The 23,887-nt window shown below is 36.8% G+C and overlaps 1 protein-coding gene across 2 annotated transcripts in view; it reads right to left on the reverse strand.

Annotated features, from left to right (window-relative positions):
* The window catches only part of ITGB1 (integrin subunit beta 1), a 58,098-nt gene that overhangs the window by 15,476 nt on the left and 18,735 nt on the right, over positions 1-23,887 (reverse strand). For both annotated transcript variants that reach the window (XM_024252992.3, NM_001131852.1), the window contains 10 exon segments: positions 19,834-19,900; positions 16,872-16,957; positions 14,202-14,424; positions 12,445-12,615; positions 10,218-10,456; positions 7,958-8,113; positions 7,022-7,117; positions 6,635-6,724; positions 4,628-4,768; positions 4,267-4,466 (listed from right to left, as the gene is read on the reverse strand). In XM_024252992.3, the coding sequence (XP_024108760.1) occupies positions 4,267-4,466; positions 4,628-4,768; positions 6,635-6,724; positions 7,022-7,117; positions 7,958-8,113; positions 10,218-10,456; positions 12,445-12,615; positions 14,202-14,424; positions 16,872-16,957; positions 19,834-19,900 (1,469 nt within the window).

The following is a 23,887-nucleotide window of genomic DNA, read 5'->3' on the forward strand; positions in this document are numbered from 1 at the left end:
TTGAATCCCTAAATAGACCAATAACAGGCTCTGAAATGGAGGCAATAATTAATAGCCTACCAACCAAAAAAAGTCCAGGACCAGACGGATTCACAGCCGAATTCTACCAGAGGTACAAAGAGAAGCTGGTACCATTCCTTCTGAAACTATTCCAATCAATAGAAAAAGAGGGAATCCTCTCTAACTCATTTTAGGAGGCCAGCATCATCCTGATACCAAAGCGTGGCAGAGACACAACAAAGAAAGAGAATTTTAGACCAATATCCCTGATGAACATCGATGCAAAAATCCTCAGTAAAATACTGGCAAACCAAATCCAGCAGCACATCAAAAAGCTTATCAACCACAATCAAGTTGGCTTCATCCCTGGGCAAGGCTGGTTCAACATATCCAAATCAATAAACGTAATCCATCATACAAACAGAACCTAAGACAAAAAACACATGATTATCTCAATAGATGCAGAAAAGGTGTCCGACAAAATTCAACAGCCCTTCATGCTAAAAACTCTCAATAAACTAGGTATTGATGGGATGTATCTCAAAATAATAAGAGCTATTTATGACAAACCCACAGCCAATATCATATTGAATGGGCAAAAACTGGAAGCATTCCCTTTGAAAACTGGCACAAGACAGGGATGCCCTCTCTCACCACTCCTATTCAACATAGTGTTGGAAGTTCTGGCCAGGGCAATCAGGCAGGAGAAAGAAATAACACATAACAATATTCCCACAAAGGGAAGCCCATCAGTTAATTACGAAAAGAGGAAGTCAAATTGTCCCTGTTTGCAGATGACATCATTGTATATTTAGAAAACCTCATCGTCTCAGCCCAAAATCTCCTTAAGCTGATAAGCAACTTTAGCAAAGTCTCAGGATACAAAATCAATGTGCAAAAATCACAAGCATTCCTGTACACCAATAACAGACAGAGAGCCAAATTATGGGTGAACTCCCATTCATAACTGCTTCAAAGCGAATAAAATACCTAGGAATACAACCTACAAGGGATGTGAAGGACCTCTTCAAGGAGAACTACAAACCACTGCTCAACAAAATAAAAGAGGACACAAACAAATGGAAGAACATTCCATGCTCATGGATAGGAAGAATCAGTATGGTGAAAATGCCCATACTGCCCAAGGTAATTTGGAGATTCAATGCCATCCCCATCAAGCTACCAATGACTTTCTTCACAGAATTGGAAAAAACTACTTTAAAGTTCATATGGAACCAAAAAAGAGCCGCATTGCCAAGACAATCCTAAGCCAAAAGAATAAAGTTGGAGGCATCATGCTACCTGACTTCCAACTAAACTACAAGGCTACAGTAACCAAAACAGCATGGTACTGGTACCAAAACAGATATATAGACCAATGGAACAGAACAGAGCCCTCAGAAATAATACCACACATCTACAACCATCTGATCTTTGACAAACCTGACAAAAACAAGAAATGGAGAAAGGATTCCCTATTTAATAAATGGTCTGGGAAAACTGGCTAGCCATATGTAGAAAGCTGAAACTGAATCCCTTCCTTATACCTTATACAAAAATTAATTCAAGATGGATTAAAGACTTAAATGTCAGACCTAAAACCATAAAACCCTCAGAAGAAAACCTAGGCAATACCATTCAGGACACAGGCATGGGCAAGGACTTCATGACTAAAACACCAAAAGCAATGGCAATAAAAGCCAAAATTGACAACTGGGATCTAATTAAACTAAAGAGCTTCTGCACAGCAAAAGAAACTACCATCAGAGTGAACAGGCAACCTACAGAATGGGAGAAAATTTTTACAATCTACCCATCTGACAAAGGGCTAATATCCAGACTGTACAAAGAACTTAAACAAATTTACAAGAAAAAATCAAACAACCCCATCAAAAAGTAGGAGAAGGATATGAACAGACACTTCTCAAAAGAAGACATTTATGCAGTCAACCGACACATGAAAAAATACTCATCATCACTGGCCATCAGAGAAATGCAAATCAAAACCACAATGAGATACCATCTCACACCAGTCAGAATGACAATCATTAAAAAGTCAGCAAACAACAGGTGCTGGAGAGGATGTGGAGAAATAGGAACATTTTTACACTGCTGGTGGGAGTGTAAACTAGTTCAACCATTGTGGAAGACAGGGCAGTGATTCCTCAAGGATCTAGGACTAGAAATACCATTTGACCCAGCCATCCCATTACTGGGTATATATCTAAAGGATTATAAATCATGCTTCTATAAAGACACATGCACACGTATGTTTACTGCGGCACTATTCACAATAGCAAAGACTTGGAACCAACCCAAATGTCCATCAATGATAGACTGGATTAAGAAAATGTGGCACATATACACCATGGAATACTATGCAGCCATAAAAAATGATGAGTTCATGTCCTTTGTAGGGACACGGATGAAGCTGGAAACCATCATTCTGAGAAAACTATCCCAAGGACAGAAAATCAAACACTGCACGTTCTCACTCACAGGTGGGAATTGAACAATGAGAACACGTGGACACAGTGTGGGGAACATCACACACTGGGGCCTGTCATAAGGTGGGGGTAGGGGGCAGGGATACCATTAGGAGATATACCTAATGTAAATGACAAGTTAATGGGTGCAGCACACCAACATGTCACATGTATACATATGTAACAAACCTGCACGTTGTGCACATGTACCCTAGAAATTAAAGTATAATAAAAAAGAAGAAGAAGAATAATAATCTTGGAGGGAAAAATAATAATAATAGTAATAATTTAAAAGGGAAAAACTGGGAAAGAAAATAAAACTATAAAAAGTCTCTTCAAGCTCCCAATCTGTTAGGTGGGAGTGTCCATGCCACAAGTCACAGTCGTGTAGTAAAGTGTACACACATGTGCAAGCAGGGACAAATATACACAGGCGCACATGTACATTCCAGCCACTCAAGTTCATACGGAATATATGCAAGAGTCTAGGAAAAAAATTTCTTCAGGAAAGTAACCATTTTGGTCAAGACAAAAATGTAATCTAGCAATAAATAGTGAATGACACATGTGGGAAGGCAGAATAAACTTAATTTTAAAGAGTACATTAGTTACATTTTCAAATGGTATGCTATTACATTTACTATTCCAGGTGAACTGTCTACATTTAAAGCAACGGTCTGTTAGCCTAAAAAAATACAATAAACACATGCAGAAAAGTGTATGGAAGTTGAAGAAAAACATACTGTGTATACCAATTAAAATATAACTAGTATACTATCTAAAACTAAATTTATCCTACATGTGCAGACTTTTCAGGTTCCCTGTGTATTTTTAGAACACATAATGCTCATGGACACTGACTGCACTGATTCTATATCTGGTAAAAATATAAAGGAAAGAAAGGCAACGTATTTTCAAGATAATCTTTTTGGTTAAATGACATTTTACTAAAAATGGACCTGCATGATTAAAACAGGATATGTACAACATGGAAGATAAAGAAACTCTAACATTTAAATTGTTACTTAGCACAGACAATTAAAAACTGATAGTGAGCTAAAGCCATGTATTTCTTTCATGGTCAATAGCCTTCTAAGCCTAGTCATTTGGGGCTGACACTGGATTAAACACTCTCCCCTCTTGCTATTCTTTTACGGAGAAAGCTGTATTCAAAGTATACTCAGTTTTTAATTTTCAATTACAAAAAGTAACCACAGTGTGAAAATAAAATCTGAAGTAATTTTGTTAGTTTTCTTAGTATTAGATTCTACATACTGAAAATACCATTTTCTCTTTTGTATTTTACAACACATATTTATTTTTTAAAAATTATTCCAACAATGCAGAAGTACATGTAGTACAAGACAAACATCTTCTACTGCTTCATAATTCCATTTCCCAGACGAAATCGCCATCATCGGTTTGATGTTTTTCCAAAACATTTTCCTATAAACGTATTTTACACAAGCTTATTTTGTTCTAGAAAATTCAGACTGCTCTCACATGAGAGAAACGCTACCTTAACAATTTGTTGAATATACTTCTTTCATGGCTATAAAATCTTTTATTTTAAAGAGTAATCACTTTAAGAAAAAAAGGCAGGAAGGAACTTTCTATAAATATCACACACAAGATCATCAAACTGATCTTGTGGTGAGCAACCGTGGTTGGAAAAAATAATTTGCTCCAAATAGAGAGATACTCTCTGGATGTCCCAAAATATGACCTGCCTATACTCCCTAAACCAATGTAGCTCTGTCACTGACAACGCCCAGCTTACCTGCACGCTCCACACTCAAATGTCCCGTTTCCTTCATGACACTTGGGACTTTCAGGGATGCCTTCGCTTTGGCATTCACATTCACAGATGTACTGAAGAATAACCTCTACTTCCTCCGTAAAGCCCAGAGGCCTAATTTTAAAGCTGTCAGAATCCTTTTTTGGACACTTATTTGAAGTTATGCTAATTTCAAATTGAACCTTGAAGGGAAAAAAAAAGATTAACAACCAACTAAACAATTTAAATCTACTAAAAAATATTTCAAAAAGTTGCTCTCTTATTTTAATGTTTCTCAAAGTATAAACTAAATTTGCTTATAAATAACCAATGTTTTCTACAGAAAACTCTTTATACAACATACCTCATCTCCAATGGAAATATTGGAACATTTTCTTCCATTTTCCCCTGTTCCATTCACCCCGTTCTTGCAGTAAGATTTGTAACTTATTGTTACTCCTTCTGACAATTTGCTGTTTTCCAAAATGACTTCTGAGGAAAGGGACTAAAAGAATGCCTAATTATACACAGGAAAAGTCAAACAAAATGCTACTTGAATGCATAAAACCAATAGATAAATAAACTGTTCAGAAAAAAATATATTTCAAGAAAGTATCTACAAGCCAAATCCAATTGGATAACTAGAAAACACACAGGCCAGAGAAACAGGTTTTAATTAATAAGGATCCAATCTTTAAAATAAAATACACAACTGAAAAGAGTATTCCTGTTTTAATCAGAGTTAAGATACTGAGGATCACACAGTGCAGAGGGCTGTTACTAATTAGGAGTCTTCAGAATGTGGAATAGGCCGGGCGTGGTAGTTCACGCCTGTAATCCCAGCACTTTGGGAGGCCGAGGTAGGTGGACTGCCTGAGTTCAGGAGTTGGAGACCAGCCTGGCCAACACAGTGAAACCCCATCTCTGCTAAAATACAAAAAAAAAAAAAAATTATCCGGGCATGGCAGCGTGCACCTGTAATCCCAGCTACTCGGGAGGCTGAGACAGAAGAATCGCCTGAACCCGGGAGGCGGGGGTTGCAGTGAGCCAAGATCACACCACTGCACTCCAGCCTGGGCAACAGAGTGCGATTCCATCTAAACAAAACAAAACAAAACAAAAAAACCCAAAAAAAAACCAAACGAAATAAATGCTGTCTTCCCCATCGGCAAAATGGCATTTCTGTAGTCCTACCTCTCCAGCTAACTATGGACTAGGGTAAACAATCAACTATGCAGTCTAGGAACAAATTTGCTTAAGGAACCATTGTAGCCCAGCCAAAAAACAAAAAAAAAACCAAAATCCCCCAAGAAGGAAGGATTCAAGCCAGGGCTTGTTTAACGTATGAGACTATTCAGGACAAATGGAGAAGGGTACAATGGCAAGCTATCTCTTGTTCACACTCCTGAAAGAACAGGAGTTAGGAAAATTATCTAAGACGGGAGAATGGGAAAAGCTGTGGAACAAGTAAAATCTTAAAAACCTTTATAAAAACCCCTCTGAGTCAGGCCTTTCCAAACCATTATGGTACCCCCATAAAAAAGGGAAGCCTCATATGGTGGGCTGGCCTTTCCAAAGCATTATGGTACCCCCATGACATGAAGTAAAAATGTCTAAAATTCAAGCTGCCAAAGGGATAGGGGGATGGGGGCTGAAAGTGGTGCACGAGGCACAAAAGGGTTACCATATTACAATTGCCTTCAGATCATTTAAATGATTATTAATTAAGGCTAACTCGGTGTGATTAAAGTACACTGAATTATGCTCAAAAAGGATAAGCCAATTCCTCTTTAATTTCAATTCAACTTCCTCCCATCTGTGAGGGGAAAACAACACTATAAATCTTTTTGAAATAGACAAATCACACGTATATTTACATTTTTATATATTTTATGGTATATGTATATATGAGTCTGTGTGTACCTCCTGAAATAGAAACCCATATCCTCTGAATATATGGGAAGAGAAGAATTGGCAAAAAAAAAAAACTTTTCTAGCACAATTCATCAGAATAGATGACTCTATAAAGGATATTTTGGGGAGGAAAAAGATTGGAGAAATCCTGTAAGTTTAAATGTAAGTTATGTTTTACAATTGCTTTCTAACAAGGAGATCTATTCCTTAATGATAAGCAAACAGTTATTTGGAAATACTCCCCACACGCCTTTATCACATTTTCACTTTGTTTAGGCTATGAATCTTGCTTTTGTAAGACAATATGTATAAAGTTTTTCCTCTAGATACAGAATTTAAGTTTTTCTGTAGTACTTTGGGCTCGCTAAAGTGTGTATGAAGGAAGTTTTACTTTCTTTGTAATAAGTATTCTCAACAGGGTATTGTCCAAAACTGATCTTATTTAAGATGTACTCACATTGTATGCATCAATGATCAACTGAATTACATTGCTAGAATTTGCAGATAATGTTCCTACTGCTGACTTAGGGATCAAGTTTTTCAGCTCCTGCAATTAAAAGATAAAACACGTAAAATACGACTACTATTCATTCAACCAATTAGCATCCACTGAGCAACTTTTATCTTTAAATGCCAGTTCCCATGTTTCCTGTTAACTAACTTTAGGAGTCAAACCTAGAAACCAGTTTTATAATATGTGATTAAAAATTAATATAAACCACTTTTGTAAAATTCGGTTTGCCTATCTGGTGGCATTTTCCCACATTTCAATTCAGACATGATTTGCCTCTAACAACTCAACCAAAAATGTTTAGAATTTTGTTCTTTTATCTCACACATTTACCTTGTAAACAGGCTGAAATTCTTCAGTAACTGCAAAAATCGTCTGAATATTATTTTCACTCAGTTTCTGGACAAGGTGAGCAATAGAAGGATAATCCTAAGAAATCAAGTAACATAATTTAGTATTTAAATACACCCTTATAATCTCTTCTAATTTTTCAATTTAGTTATACATGCAAGATTATACATAACTCGATTATAAGACTGCTTTAGATAACTAGATTACATATATAATCCATATATAGCTAGATTACATCTAGTTGCATACATATAACTAGATTACAAGACTGCTTTCAAATAACAGTATCAAATATAAACTGCTGAAGTGAGTCGTGTGTATACATGAATTGCTAATCCTCTTCTCTTTCATGTATGAACAAAAAATTCCATATTCAAAAGGTTTTAAATAGTAAGATTATCTATGTATATTAAATATAAGGACAATGAAATTAAAGAATAGTAATTAAATATTCTATTATCTACAACTTAAGAAAAAGACCAAGATTTACCATTTGGATTTCTTCTAGAACTTGAATGCTTTGCCAATATTTATTTTCAATAAAGGCAGAGTGACTGCTTTTAAAAATTGTATAAGACAAAGAGTATGAGACTAGATAAATTATTTATTTAGAAATAGTACTGACTGTGCTACCAAATGCTGTGGGCGGGGAGTTGAGGCAAAGAGTGAAAGTGGCATCTGGGCATCCCTTTCCCACCCCAGTGAGGCCCTTGTCTGAGCAGAAGGAAGCAAATACAAAGCTGCATCTTCACAAACAGCAACACTAGCTTTCCTGCACTTTCAATCAGGACCCCTACTTACCAAAATAGCAAAACCTCAAACCCTGAGAAACCCCAAGCCAGTCACCCACAAGCTCTTAGTATTAAACATTAAAATCCAACATAAACACATTCGCTATGTAAGGAACTAAGCACTTACATAATAATGGCTCATTGTGTACATATTATTTTCCAGGTGACATTGTCCATCATTTGGTAAAACAATGCCACCAAGTTTCCCATCTCCAGCAAAGTGAAACCCGGCATCTGTGGAAAACACCAGCAGCCGTGTAACATTCCTCCAGCCAATCAGTGACTTGAAAAGAAAAGGATTTCAATTTTAAAACACTATTCACAGTAATTCAACAAAAATCCTTTAATTTTCATACAGGCCACCATTGTATTTTTAACCTAATTCTGTATTTTCTGTGTCTTCTCTTTATACAATGGTAATTATCTTGCTGAGAAATACACAAAGCCCACTAAATGAAGCTCTTCCATCCCATGTACAACCATATCTTGCCTGACCATCCGTAGCTCCCAATCTCTCAGTTCTTTTTTAAAACTGTGTTTTTGTTTTGTTTTGTTTGGTTTGGTTTAGTTCTGCTTATCATCGTATCTCCAACAGCTAGCAAGCCCCACACACTGCTTGGCAAGCAGTAAGCGCTTGATGAGCATTTGCTGAATAAATGAAAGTGTCTGAGCCTATCCTTACTTTACCCCACTGCTGCTGTCTTGTCCTCATCCACCCATCTCTGCTCTATGTTCTATGCTATGCATCTTCTTTATCAGCCCACCATATGAGGCTTCCTTTTTTTTAATAACAGAAATAATTATCTTGTTTAAGGATAATTTCACCCATTCTAACTCCTCAATCAGTACTGTTTATGCGCTCATTTACTTTATTCTTGCCCTTTCCAATAAACAATCTAAAGTAACTGTAAAATCTTCTCGTCACTATGGTAATTTATAATTATAAAATCATAGGACTATAGGAATTTACTTGCTTTCGTTAATTTCTTTAATACGTCTGTTTAGATCTTCATAAGACTGTAAAATACTTTAAGGTAGGAATCACATTTATTAATACTGGCAATCTTTCAAAAGTGGAATGTCTGATTCTTTTGCATCTAGAGGAGTGGATCAGCATGACCAACACAGAAAAATAGCCACAACCAAGGGTGTTATGGCTTGTTTAATCCCACAGGTTAAGGCCTAGTTAGAGGCAGCCCAGAGAATGCCCTCCCCACAACGAGCTGCTAACAGGTTCACACATCAATGGCTAGTAAGAAAAGAGGTGTAAGGCTAGGAATGCTACTTGCTTCGGCTATAACAGCAGGGACTAACCTTAAATTGCAAATACTCTAGTGAAAAGTCGAAAGTAATAACAATATAGGAATTACTATTTGCTGAATGCTCATTGGTACTCTATAGAGATTGATGCATTTTAACTTCACAAGAGCCCTATGAGGTAGATACTATTATCATCCCTTCTTAAAGAGAAGAAAACAGCCCTGGAGAGGCTAAGTAAATTGCCCAGCATCAGTGGTGACAGAAAAATTCTTAATTACTATCCATATTCCTTCACTTATTATTTTGGGCATCAATTAGCACCTTAGCAAAAATTGACTGAAAAATAACCACTAAGAGACCTCTAAAATCAAAGAAGGTCATCTAGAGAATGGGGGTACTGGAGGGAACAAAAATGAGACAAGAGTAGGTACGCAGGACAAACTTGACATGACAATGTTTTCTAGTTTCTGCGTCAGCCACAACATTAAAGTGTCATCTCAAAATACGTAGCTGCTACATGGATCATAAAATACCAATTACTGATCCAATAGGGATGGGCTTACTACTGAAAATCTTATAATTAAAATTACAAATATTGTATCACTTCTCAAAATACATCTATTCATATAGCTTAAAAACTAGAGCTTAAAAAGTTTTTTCTTTTCAAATTACTAAGACACAAGAGAAAGATGTGTCTTTCAAAGACAATGAGAAGAAAACTGACCAAAGGAAAATGATACAAGACACTCTCCCTTTGAGCAATTTCAAGGTTCCTGGTGATGCCTCAGATAATAACATCAATTCTATCTCTGGTACAAAGCCAGAGAGTTAGGACACATGGGCTTTTCTAAAATCCAGACCACCAGCTACAGTACAGAGAGGTTGCCCCACTGTTTCAAATGGTTAGCATGAATAAACTAACTGTGTGGTTTGCATAAAGATTAAATATGCTTTTATAAAGGCACTTTATGTATAGAGGCAATTTAAGGGTTTACTTAAATTACTTCTCTAAGATAATCAAATGTATGAAAATTAAGGTCAATTTTTCTATTAACATAGTAAAATCACACTTAAAATTTACACACATAATAGAAACAACAACCCCTGTAGGAAATGAATGCGCTTACTCCACAAACTGCAACTTGCATGATGGCATCAAAACCACCTTCTGGAGAATCCAAATTTCCAGATATGCGCTGTTTTCCAACAAGTTCATTAAATACTTCTCCTTTATTAGTAAGACTGAGCACATTTTTGTAGCTAAATGGGCTGGTGCAGTTCTGTTCACTTGTGCAAGGGTTCCTGAGCTTAGCTGGTGTTGTGCTAATGTAAGGCATCACAGTCTTTTCCACAAATGAGCCAAATCCTGTAAAGACAAAAATGGTACATAAATGAATGAATGAATGGATAGATGGAAAGACAGAGATTTGCATTGTTTAAAAAATTCATCTATGTTACCAAATGTAGGTTACTATGGACTGAATGTCTGTGTTACCCCAAAATTCCTACATTGAAAACCTAATTCCCAACATGATGGTATTAAGAAGTGGTTCCTTTGGAAGGTGATTAGATCATGAGGGCAGAGCCCTTATGAATGGGATTAGTAACTGATACAGTTTGGGTATCTGTCCTCGCCCAAGTCTCATGTTCAAATGTGATCCCCAATGTTGAAGGTACGGCCTGGTGGGAGGTATTTGCATCATGGGGGCAGGTCAATCCCTCATGGCTTGGTGCTATTCTGACCACAGTGAGTGAGTTCTCATGAGATCTGTTATTTAAAATTATGTGGCACCTCCCCCCACCTCTTGCTCCTGCTCCCACCATGTGAGAAGCCTGCTCCCCACTTTGCCTTCTGCCATCATTGGAAGCTTCCTGAGGCCTCCCCAGAGGCCTTGCTGATGCTAGTGCCATGCTTCCTGTAGAGCCTGCAGGACCGTAAACCAACTAAATCTCTTTTCTTCATAAATTACCCAGTGTCAGATATGTCTTTATAGCAACGTAAGAATAGACTCCTACAGTGACCTCATCAAAGAAGCCCCAGAGAGCTGCTGTCCCCCTGCTGCTATGTGAGTATATGGCAAGAAGGTATCATCTATGAACCCAGAAGAAGGACCTCACCAGATGCTCAATCTGCCTGGATCTTGGACTTCTCACCTCCAGAGCTGTGAGAAATAAATTTCTGTTGTTCATAAGCCACCCAGTTTATAGGATTTTCTTAAAGCAGCACAAATGGACTAAGACCTAAGACAATCTTTTTATTTTGCCTCCCTACTTTAAAAATAACTCACATTCATTTTCTTGGCACACCAGCTCTCAATAATGACATGCTGAACAAATGAATAAATAAATATTCTAGAATTCTAGCCATTTTAAAAAACACTAATTTGGTAGGAGCTCCCTAATGCCATGGTCCTTGAATTACGCTTACAGAATAAAAGAACATTTTAAGCAAGTGCTATTTTTTAATGTTTCCACTAAAATAGGGCTAATTTTTGAAAGGCAGCTCTTAGGCCTCATAACTGTCAAATCTTTCTAATATTCTGTTGCTAAACCTCTGCAGCAACAGGAGTGGAGAGAAGCACGCAAAAAAGAGGCTAAGCTGGGGATGCATGAAATGGGAAAAATAAGGTTTGGAGAGCAGACCATCATCATATGAAAAATCCAGGTCTAAGGTGAGATCAGGCTGTACGGGCAGGCGCAGACATACTAACTAGCAATTAGATAAAATCTGGGTACTCAACACATGTTTATAAAATAAGTCATAAGGGCCAGGCATGGTGGCTCACGCCTGTAGTCCCAACACTCTGGGAGGCCAAGGCAGCTGGATTACCTGAGGTCAGGAGTTCGAGATCAGCCTGGCCAACATGGTGAAACCCCATCTCTACTAAAAATACAAAAAATTAGTTGGGCATGGTGGCAGACACCTGTAATCCCAGCTACTCAGGAGGCTGTGGCAGGAAAATCACTTGAACCCGGGAAGCGGAGGTTGCAGTGAGCTGAGATCATGCCACTGCACTCTAGCCTGGGCAACAAGAGTGAAACTCTTAAAATAAAAACAAAATAAAGTAAGTCATAAGATAAATGATCAAGTTAGTATGAAAATAAGCATGCAAGTCATTATCTATGAGGTACAATCTGTGTCAAACAGTAGCATCCAGTGACAGAGGAACAAGGTGGCAGAAAAGATCATTAAACGTGTGACTGGAATATCAACTTCCACTCAGAAAAGGCTAAAAAACTGGCCTGTTTATCTCACAAGTATGTTGTGAGTAACAAAGGAAGAAAATATAAAACAACATTTGAGAATTGCCAATACTTTATAATGAAAATGGTCAATGTTCCCAACATTCCTACCAATTCTGAAGTCCGAAGTAATCCTCCTCATTTCATTCATCAGATCTGTTCCAAGACTTTTTACATTCTCCAAATCGTCTTTCATTGAGTAAGACAGGTCCATAAGGTAGTAGAGGTCAATGGGATAGTCTTCAGCTCTCTTGAATTTTAATGTAAATGTCTGTGGCTCCCCTAATTAGACAAGAGATTAGAAAATGAAACTTGCCTGTTGGCAATCAAACGCAAATGAGAAAAACCAAATAAATGTGGTTTACATGGTAAACACAATAAAATAAAACATGTTGTCATAATTTTTACAAAAACCTGGGAATTCCATAAGTAACTCAATGGGTATGAATTCAGTTTCATTCAACAAATACTTAAAACACCAGGCCTTCAGGATGCAAAGATAAAAAAGACATTCCCAATCCACAGTGGACAAAACAGACAAAAAGTCAGTTTATAAGAGAAGAAAACAAATAGAACACCATAAATTAGTCTGGGGAGGGCAAGGCAGAACACGTGATAGGGTACAACTGACTTTTTAGACACTGAAGTTGTGAACTCTCTTCTGTGTGTAATGGGATGCCACTCCCTGCAACTGAATAACATGACCCGATTTTTACTTCAGAAAATCTGGCAGAAAGCTTTAAAAATAAATTTTTTATTTATTATTATCTATTATTATTTATTATTTTATTTTCATTATCATTATGAGGCAAAGAGACTAGCTAATCTACAAAAGAAACCCAGAGAGAGACGATGAAGGAGGAGAAGAGAGAGATACAAGAGATGTTAATGTAATTTACTTAGGAAATACAGGAGAGAGGTTTGGAGGAAAATGTAATTAAAATTTTAACTTGTAGTTTTCTCTATATAGATCTCTAATAGGCAGTTGGAGAAATGGGTTTGGAGCTCAAGAAAAAGTCTGTGTTGCTGCAGCATACAAGTGGGTTTTAAAGCCATGAGAGGAAAACTGACATTTAGGTGGACTGCAAAAAGGGAGGAAGAGAAAAGACACAAAAAGAGGCCTGGAAGGCAATGGTAAGAGACACAAAGAAAAACCGAGGAGTGGTGTCACTGATCAAGGGGAGAGCATTTCAAAAAGTACAAAGTGTTACTTGGTACGGAAGAGTTTTTTTAAAAAAAAAAAAAAAAAAAAAAAAAAGCCCTGACAAGGGTCCCCTGGGTTTGCGGGCTGAAGGCGATGGTGGAGCTTTGCTAGAGCAGGATGAGGAGGAGAGGGCTGACCTGGTTGAGGAGGGGCTGGGAGGGAAGTCAGGGGACAGGGCCACTCTACCATTCTCCTGACAAGAAAGGTCGGAAACCAGAAAAGGGAAGAAGAGGGCTTGTTTTTTCCTTCATGTTTAGATGTGGGACTAACAGACATAATTACAAAAACCTTAACAGTTCAATAATACGAAACAAATACAAAGGAAAAGAGCAGGTTAAAATGTTGCTTTTATAATACATTATGTAATTAGACCAGAGGATGAACACTTTCATTTTTAAAACTCACTAAAGCTAATTAATACTTTCTGAATCTTTAACAAAATTTACTTTGAATATTAGGCAACATTTAATATTATTCCAAGTATATATGTCTTATAATTGTTATATCTGCAAAAATTTTCTAAAATTTAAACAATTCCACATTTTTGAGTGCTAGTCCACAGGTAAAAACAAGCCTTCAACAGAAACTGGTCAGAGTTTGCATAAAGCTGGTGTCGAATGCCTCAAGTAAACACGCAGGTATTCACAGAGCTGGGCTTCCATACCTGATCTTAATCGCAAAACCAACTGCTGTGGTTGGATCTGAGTAATATCCTCTGGCTTGAGCTTCTCTGCTGTTCCTTTGCTACGGTTGGTTACATTTTTATTTTTCTTTATATCTTTGGAGCCTCTGGGATTTTCTATGTCATCTGGAGGGCAACCCTTCTTTTTTAAGGCTTCTAAATCATCACAGCGTGCAGAAGTAGGCATTCCTTCCTGTAAAAATGTCTAAATGACATATAAAATATAGGTATAAATGAAAAGTGTAATGGTCAAACCTTTTTACATAATGATTGCAAATAAGCAATTAAATTGCAAAATATCAAATCACATCTAATGTACCTCAATTCTGGCTTTTAAACAAAATGCTCCCTTCATCCAAACTGTGGTAAGTGTTCTTGTTAAAAAACAATCATTTCCAAGAAAGTAACACCTTTCCCAGAACTGACCCAAGTGTACACAGTAAATGCTCTATCTTGTAATTCAGAGTATCTAATCAAAAGCAATTTCTTTAGTGAAATCACTAATTGAGCATGGTTAATAGCCACTAATAATGTATACATACACCCAAATATCAGATCATTTCTCCAAAATTTCCCTTTGAAAAGTCCTTACAAAGCGTCTCATATTATGTGGCACTCTCCCCATCGCAATATGCTCAACAACCCGATGTTTAGGGAAAACAGATGAGCTTAAAAACATCTCAATTAATTATGGCATTTTTTAAAAGGACAACACGAAATTTAGCACAGATTAAATAAGTATTCCCACAGGTTTGAAAAAACTTTAAGTATTAGCTATTATTGTAAATAAGTTTTTAAAAAACTTTTAAAAAGCAAAATAGTAAGTATATGACAAGGGTAAAGGTCCTAATGGCAGGTAAATTTCAAAAAAGGAAAAAAAGGTCCTAATGGCAGGTGAATGGATATTTGCAGTAGTAAAATTTCTAGTAATGACAGATTTTAAATGTGCTATACATCAAACAACTTAGAAATAAAAATTTAATCAGATAACTGAAAAGTACCTTAGGGAATTCAAAAACACTGCTGTTAAAGATCTATATAAAGACTGAATAAAGGTGTTTCATGAAATATGAAAATGTGGGGGAAACAGTGACATTATATATGGTATTTATTTATCAAATATCAATTTAATGGTGCTGTATAAAGTAACAGTAAGTGAAGATATTTAAATTTAAAGAATACACAATGGTTTTTACATAAGATTTTTTAAGAGAAACATCATACTAATGAGAGTATTTTTGTAATCAACAACTGGAAGGGAATACCAAGAATCAGATAATTCAAAGCTGCACTACTTATTAAACCTAAACTACTACCTACCAAAGCACAATATCCTAGTGAATTACATATTTCTAAATACTAATCAATCCAGGAAATTTACGATCATGACACCCAAATACAATTTCACTGAATATATTCAGAAAGCCTTTAAAATTTTAAGAATTATGCTCCAAAGCTCAAAGGCTAAGATAATCCTTAACTACAGATAAACCATAGTCCCCATAAAATGAATATGTTAATAATAGCAGCTATCCCTTATTTAGAAGTTTTTAAGTGAAACTGCTTTAAGTTCATCAATTCTAATTATTGTAACAATAGATAAAGCGGATATTATCATCCTCATTTTCAGATATGAAAACCAAGAGCTTCAGTTACATAAGCCTTGCCTGAGACAAACTCACAACACTCCATATTTCCTCCACTGTTGCCAATGTAATCCCAACACACCACTTTTAGAAAGTACCATTAGAAAATTTTTGAAAAAAAACAAAACCTCTCATTTTTTCTTTCATGTGGTCAAACCACACGACATATATGACACTTGACCACTTAGGCGTACAAAAATAGGCACTTGAAACTTGGGCCCAAATGCCTGCATGAAAACAAAATCAATAACCCCTTGATCTTCTGATATTAGTTATTCATTCTGTGAATAAATTATACAACCTCAAAATGACTTCCCCTTACCTTCTCTTTTGATATATTCATTCATTCATTCATTCATTCATTCGACTCATTGAACGTTTAGTAGGCTTTGTGGAAGGTATCATATTAGCAAAAGTATAGAGATGACAAAAGTGAATAAAATCCAAACCCTAATTAACCTCAATAAGGTTATATTGGGATGCAAATCAGTTCCAGTAGTTTAACTCAAATATAATTAGGAAGGTTAATTTATACCTCCCCATCAAAAAAGGGGAAATCTGAAACAGTCAAAGTAAATGACCAGGATTTTTTTGAAGGTTCTCCAATAAAAATATAATATGTGCCACAAAGATGAGCTACAAATATATGTATTTTAAAATTGTTTAGTAGCCACACTAAAAAAAGAAAAAGAGAAAATTTTAACATTGTTATAACATTATTTTTAAATATACAAAAATTATCATTTCACCATTATTATTTATTAATACTAAGCCTTTGAAATCTTGTATATCTTTGAAACTTAGAGCAATTCTAATTTGTACAAAAGTGCTCAATAGCCACATCTGCCTAGTGGCTACTGTGTTGAACCACATAGCTCCAGACCATTAGGTTATTCAATAAGTATTGATTTACATAAAAATTAGTATGTGCTTCCCAAGGATACAGCACTGAGCCACACTAAATGACCAGAGAACAAATGGAAAGGACTTGAGCAACCTTACTTACTGAATTTGTGCACCACCCACAATTTGGCCCTGCTTGTATACATTCTCCACATGATTTGGCATTTGCTTTTAAACATCTATTTTCATCTGTCAGAAAGAAGAACAGAACATTTTATGTGAAGTGTCAGAGAGAAAATAATGAAAAATCAGAATCACAATGACAATGCAATACATATGTTAAATATTAATACTATGAGCTAGTTACCGTCTAAACTAGACCTTCCCCAAAGAGAGCAGGATTTTTTAATTTAATTTTTAATTTTTGTGGGTAAATAGTAGGTGTATACATGTATGGGGTACATGAGATATTTTGATACAGGCATACAATGCATAACAGTCATATAATGGTAAATGGGGTATTCATCCCCTCAGGCCTTTATCCTTTGTGTTACAAAGAATCCAATTATACTCTTTTAGTTATTTTAAAATATACAACTATATTATTATTGACTACAGTCACCCTGTTGTGCTACCAAATACTAGGTCATACTTATTCTATTTTTTTGTACTCATTAACACTCCCAACTTCCTCCCCACCTTCTCACTACCCTTCCCAGCCTCTGGTAACCATCCTTCTATTATCTTCATGAGTTCAATTGTTTTAATTTTTAGCTCCCACAAACTGGTGAGAACAATGCGAAATTGGAGACCGTGATTCTGGATCACCTTGACACTGAAGGCCACAGAGAGACGTAAGTTATCTTCCTTGTCTTCTGTATCAAAGACAAGATGTAATTCAGAATTTATCATTCTCGACTGTCATAAATGTCATGAGTTCTCTTAAAACTGGGTGAAGTATTATTTCTTGTCATTTAACTCCTACCATACCCACAAGAATCTTCAAGGCTTTCCCTTTGCTTTCAGTATGTTAAATAACTGAAAAGTCCATATTCATCTAATCCATAATCCCAGAATTTCTCAGGCTCTATGTTCAAAGTATGTTTTAGGTTTCTTTGCATCTACCTAAGGAAGAGTATGCCTTCTACATGGTAAGCGCTAATACAGACTGTCTCCAACGTATCTTTTCTGAGATTATAAACCCAGCATATGCTTCTTATAGAAAATCTGGAAAACACATAAGAGCATAAAGAACAAACTCACTGAATCTGTTAACTAAGAGAGGACTGTTGCTAACATTTTTGCTTATTTCTTTCCAGTCTTTTTCCTATGCAGATAAATAGCAAGGGGAAGCAAGCATATATATATTAATAGATGTATTATTTACATGAAACTGAGGATACACTTTATATATACAGTTGTACAGTTTTGTATACTGTTTTTTATACCTTAAGTGTTTTATTCTTATCATCACAAATTCTTTTTAAAAAGAATTAAAAAGCTTTTAATGATTATGTATTTCAATATGTGTGTACTCTATTTAATGCTGGACAAATTTAGTTGTTTCCAAATGTATGTGTGCACAGTTCACACATGCTTGCTCACATGCACATATAAACACCCCAAGTACACATATACACATACACTACATGCATATACACATGCTGATGATCTTATATATAAACCTTAGTACACATCTGATTATTTCCTTATAACAAATCCCAAAAGAATAATTATTAAGTTGAAGAGCATATTAACATTTCTAAAATTCTCTATACACATAAATTTCTATCCAAAAGTAATATACAGTTGACCCTCTGTGTCTGTGGTTTCCAAATCAGTGGATTCAAGCAACCACAGATCAAAAATGTTTGCGGGAAAAAAAGTGTCTGTACTGAACATGTACATACTTTTCTTCTTGTCATTATTCCCTAAACAATACAGTGTAAAAGCTATTTACACAGCATTTACATTGTATTAGGTATTATAGGTAATCTAGAGAAGATTTAAAGTATACAGGAGGATATGTGTAGGTTATATGCAAATATCATGCCATTTTATATCAGTGACTTGAGCATTTGTGGATTTTGGTATCTGAAGGAGGTCCTGGAACCAATTCCCCATGGATACCATAGGGCAACACTACTAATATAAGCTCCCACAAAATGGCAGTGTACAAATACCATTTTACCACATTTCCAACCAAAGTGCTTTAATGTTAAAAAACTGTTGCTCATTTAATAAGTGTAAATTAGAATATCAATTCAGTGGTCAAGCCTATCAACTGCAGGTTTTACATTGTTTCATATTTTTACTAACCATTTCTTTTATAATTTTGTTATGTGTTTTGCAAATTCTTTTGTTATGTTCCTCAGTTTTTGTTGGATTTCTATACACTTTAATGAAGTGGGACCTTTGTTTAGTTTCTCATCTTGTTTACAGTGTTCTGACACAATGTTTTTGTTATTGTTGATTTTATGTAATTAACTTATCAATACTTTCTTTTACAGTCTCCTGCTTCATTTTTACTACTTGTAGTAAGTCCTTCCAATCCTGGTATCAAACTACTCTACGCAGTGTAGTTTTTCAAGATTCAGAGGACAGAACTGCGTATCCATTATTCCAGATGTGGAGCCACATCTTTATAGAAGGGTTAAATACATTTTCAGCTTTATTTTCACTGCTCTCCTAGATGATGCCAACATTGTGCAAGACTTTTTTATCAAAGAGTGAGAATGTCTTCTAGAAAGTCTTTGTAGATAATAATGGACAGTTCATAATCCTCCATTCTACACATTTATTTCACTTGCTTCTAAATATACTTGCTTTTGCCTTCTGTTCACTTACACACTCTCGTGTTCTCAAAAGTTCTTCTTGCAGTGTGTTCAATCCCTAGCATTTTAGTACTTCACCAGCCAACCTGCCTCCCATCATCCCAGGTGGCAGGGGTGAGGGGAGCCTGACCATGAAGGATCTTGACCTTTCTCTGAGTGACAGGAACAATTGCAGGGCTTCCAGAAGCAGCAGCATGATTATGACTTAGGTTCTCATATGAACCTAACTGGTCAAAGAGCAATACAAGATACGGAAATGAAAAGACAACTGAGAAAATTTTTTGTTTTTACCTGTTTGAGCAAACACACAGCAAATTGAACTGATCAGTCCAATCCAGAAAATCGGTTGTAAATTCATCTAAAATGTAAAATGTGCCTTATATTAGTTATAAAGAAATAAAATGAAAAATGCATTAAATAGAAAGTATTACCCCACTGTACCTTCTATTGCTTTTATAAACATGATGTCTCTCAAACCATTTCACTCCAGCCCCTCTCCACAGACTCTCGCCCATCTCCCCTCCCTAGCTGGTTCCCTCACCTTGCACCTACACTGCGAAAATAACTTCCATACCAGAGCCCCAGAATCCATTCGTGCCTTTCTCTAAAGCAAACCGATTATATTTTAACATTTAATTAACAGCGCTCAAAAAAAAAATCAGTGTTAGGTATTCCTCAACACCATAAAAGCTACCAACGGTCTCAGCCCACGGAATCTCTATCTCCATTATCTCCTACGGCTCCCAGGGGCCCAGATCGGCATATCCAGATGCCTCAGTTACCTCAATGCTGAACATTCGTTTTCAAAAACCTGATCAAGTCATCCCCCTGCTAACAATGCGCTTCATCAGTTTTTATTTCTTCAGGCTAAGGCCAACATCCTGCATAAGGCCCCAAATAGATTTTTGAGCTTGTTTTCCTATTATCTCTCTTTTTTAAGAAAATCAACTTCTGCTAGGAGGGGTGGCTCACACCTGGAATCCCAGCACTTTGGGAGGCTGAGGCAGGCAGATCACCTGAGGTCAGGAGTTTGAGACCAACCTGGCCAACATGGAGAAACCCCAGCTCTACTAAAAATCAGCCAGGCATCGTGGTGGGTGCCTGTAGTCCCAGCTATTCCGGAGGCTGAGGCAAGAGAACTGCTTGAACCTGGGCGGCGAAGGTTTCAGTGAGCCAAGATTGTGCCACTGTACTCCAGCCTGGGTGACAGAGCAGGACTCCATCTCAAAAAAAAAAAAAAGAAAGAAAAGAAAAGAAAATCAACTTCTATGCATGCAATAAGTAAAATACTCAGTTTTAATTTCCTAGAGTGTCCAGACCCCCCACCTCTCCCCCAACAAAAAAAAGAGGGCATAAGACAAACTGAAAAAGTCTTGTCTTCTAGAACCTCTAACCAAAAAATTAGGTAATATTCTATATATTAAATACAACTACCCCAACTTCCTACTATTAGGTACATATATAACTATTTTCTCTCAATCAAAGCTTTCACAATGATATGAATCTATATCTTTGATTGGTCAAAGATGGCTACGGCCACTGGTTGCTGACTTGATCCCTTAACTACTTACTGCTCTTGGACTAGCAGCCAATCTAATAATTATATATAAGTATCTGTCCCTCCACAAGAAGAAATACTCAAAAAAGCAAATTTATATAAAAAAAGTTTAGGTTTAATCGTTATTGGAAAATTTAAATTAAAGCAACATAAGATGAACTAGCAAAAATAGAAAGTTTTTTAACCCAACGAAACTATAGCAGATGGCTGCGAGAAACCAATTGGTAGCTCTGTGAACTGATACAACTTTTTGGGAAATAATTTGACAATTTATATCAAAAACCATAAAAAATTTCTGGGAATTTACCCTAAGGAAATAATTAAATATATAAAAGGTGATACACATAGACACACACATTCGGTATAGTACTCTAGTATATTCACAAGAGCAAAAATGTAAATATCCTATATCCAATAACAGGGAACTCTAACTGCATCAAGTTTATGGACTATTAGTCATTACAATAATAAAATGCAGCAACATTTAGAGTTATAGAGGGCCGAGTGCGGTGGCTCACGCCTGTAATCCAGCACTTTGGGAGGCCAAGGCGGGTGGATCACGAGGTCAGGAAATCGAGACCATCCTGGACAACATAGTGAAACCCCGTCTCTAATAAAAATGCAAAAATTAGCTGAGTGCACACTCCTGTAATCCCAGCTTCTCGGGAGGCTGAGGCAAAAGAATCGCTTGGACCCGGGAAGCGGAGGTTGCAGTGAGCCGAGATCGCGCCACTGCACTCTAGCCTGGCGAAAGAGCGAGACTCCATCTCAAAAAAAAAAAAAAAAAAAAAGAGTTACAAAATAATTTTGGATGTAAAGTACACAATGAGAAGAACATGACTTTCTCAAGGCAGAAGAAAAAAAGATGAGGGGAATATAAAAATAATACTAGTAGTGTCATATAATCTGAAGATAATAAAGAGTTATATGCACAATATAAAGACAACGAGGGCCATTTGTTTTTTAAACCGTTAGGGTCTTCTTTCTACTTTCTTAATGAAAACAACTGTAGCACAATTTAACTATGCAATTCTTTTTCTTGATAAATTTCCTTTAATATGAAAAAAGTTCACTGAATTCCAAGTTAACACTGAATATTTCTTTTACAGACCTCCATCTTCAAGGGCTTACATTCCAGGATGCTATTCCCCTGGCTCAGAGAGAATGCTTTAAGTTGTGCTCTGAGCACCCAAGAGAAAAGAGTTAAGAGTAACGTGAAAAGTCATCCACTTCTGCAATCGTGCTCAGCCCAGCAGGCTGTTATGCCTGAGCTTGACGTTTTGCTTACATATCACCTGTGACTGTATCCAAGAGACCAGCAAAATCTGAGTGTCACAGAAGTGTGAAATGTCTACCAAATTCACCTTTCAAGGCCTGTCTAAAAGGTTTAGTGTGTAATAAATCATTAGACTATAATTCTAAGCAAGTCAAATAATGTTACCACGATTTCAAAGCTATGACAACAGACACCTGAAACACTAAAAGTTCCTGAGGAAATGCATTACTGTGATGAATGAAGCATGCAGGCAGTTTCCACACAAAGGGAATGGAACAAATATTTGTTCCATATATGGACAGATACATGTTTCTTCATGATACAACTCAGGCTGTTTAATGATCACTAGAGACTGCTTTGAGAAATCTGTCAACATACAATTCAGACAATCACCACTAAGATGAAGTTATTAGGTAACAGAAAATGATTCCTAATATTCAAAGCCACACTACTTTAAATGTCACTGTCCTTTCCTTCTATAAACCTTGACAAGGCAAAAATCAACCTTCTGAAACCCTCGTGCCTCCGGAAGAGCTCCAAACCCAGAAGCAGGCGAAACAAGGCTTTAGTGTTGAAGAACAGCTGAGATAACAAGGCCAGCAGCTGGAAACAGTTTAAGGACAGATGTCAACAATCCTGCGACTGGCGAGGCACTGGCAAGAAACAGAGAGGCACTGCCATTGGCTAGTGATGTCTGTAAAAGGCGAGGCTTTCTCTCAGGGAAAGGGAAAGGCTAGAGGATGACTCCAATTAAGAACACAGAAGATGAAATTGGAAATCATCATTCTCAGTAAACTATCACAAGAACAAAAAACCAAACACCGCATATTCTCACTCACAGGTGGGAATTGAACAATGAGAACACATGGACACAGGAAGGGGAACATCACACTCTGGAGACTGTTGTGGGGTGGGGGGAGGGGGGAGGGATAGCATTGGGAGATATACCTAATGCTAGATGACGAGTTAGTGGGTGCAGCACACCAGTATGACACATGTATACGTATGCAACTAACCTGCACATTGCGCACATGTACCCTAATACCTAAAGTATAATAATAAATAAATAAATATAAAAATAAAAAATAAAATTAAAAAAAAGAACACAGAAGAGCTACAGGACCAGGAGGCGGAGAGGAGACCACAGTTAAAAGAGGCCTGAGGGAAGCAAGCCACAGACACCTGGACAGGAAAGGAGAGGCAGAGGGCCAGGGAGCCTCGCTTTCAACGCTGCTGGCCTTCCCTTCTACCGATACTGGGTGCCCCTGCACATGTGCATGGAAGGGGAAGGAACAGGCGCCCAAGTCCTACGTCACAAAGCTCCCAGGACAGCACTTCTCTAAGTGGGCCTAGAGAACAACTGCATTGGGTTTACCCGGATGCCCACCCTAGGCCTAAAATCCACAATCTCTGAGCATGGGGCCTGGACTCCAGGTGATTCTTATGCTGAGAAAAGGACCTGAAAGGGTTTCCTCCCAATGGCATTCCATATAAAACAGAGTATGAGGGGA

Source organism: Pongo abelii, chromosome 8, assembly GCF_028885655.2.
Source record: "Pongo abelii isolate AG06213 chromosome 8, NHGRI_mPonAbe1-v2.0_pri, whole genome shotgun sequence".
Taxonomy (NCBI): domain Eukaryota; kingdom Metazoa; phylum Chordata; class Mammalia; order Primates; family Hominidae; genus Pongo; species Pongo abelii.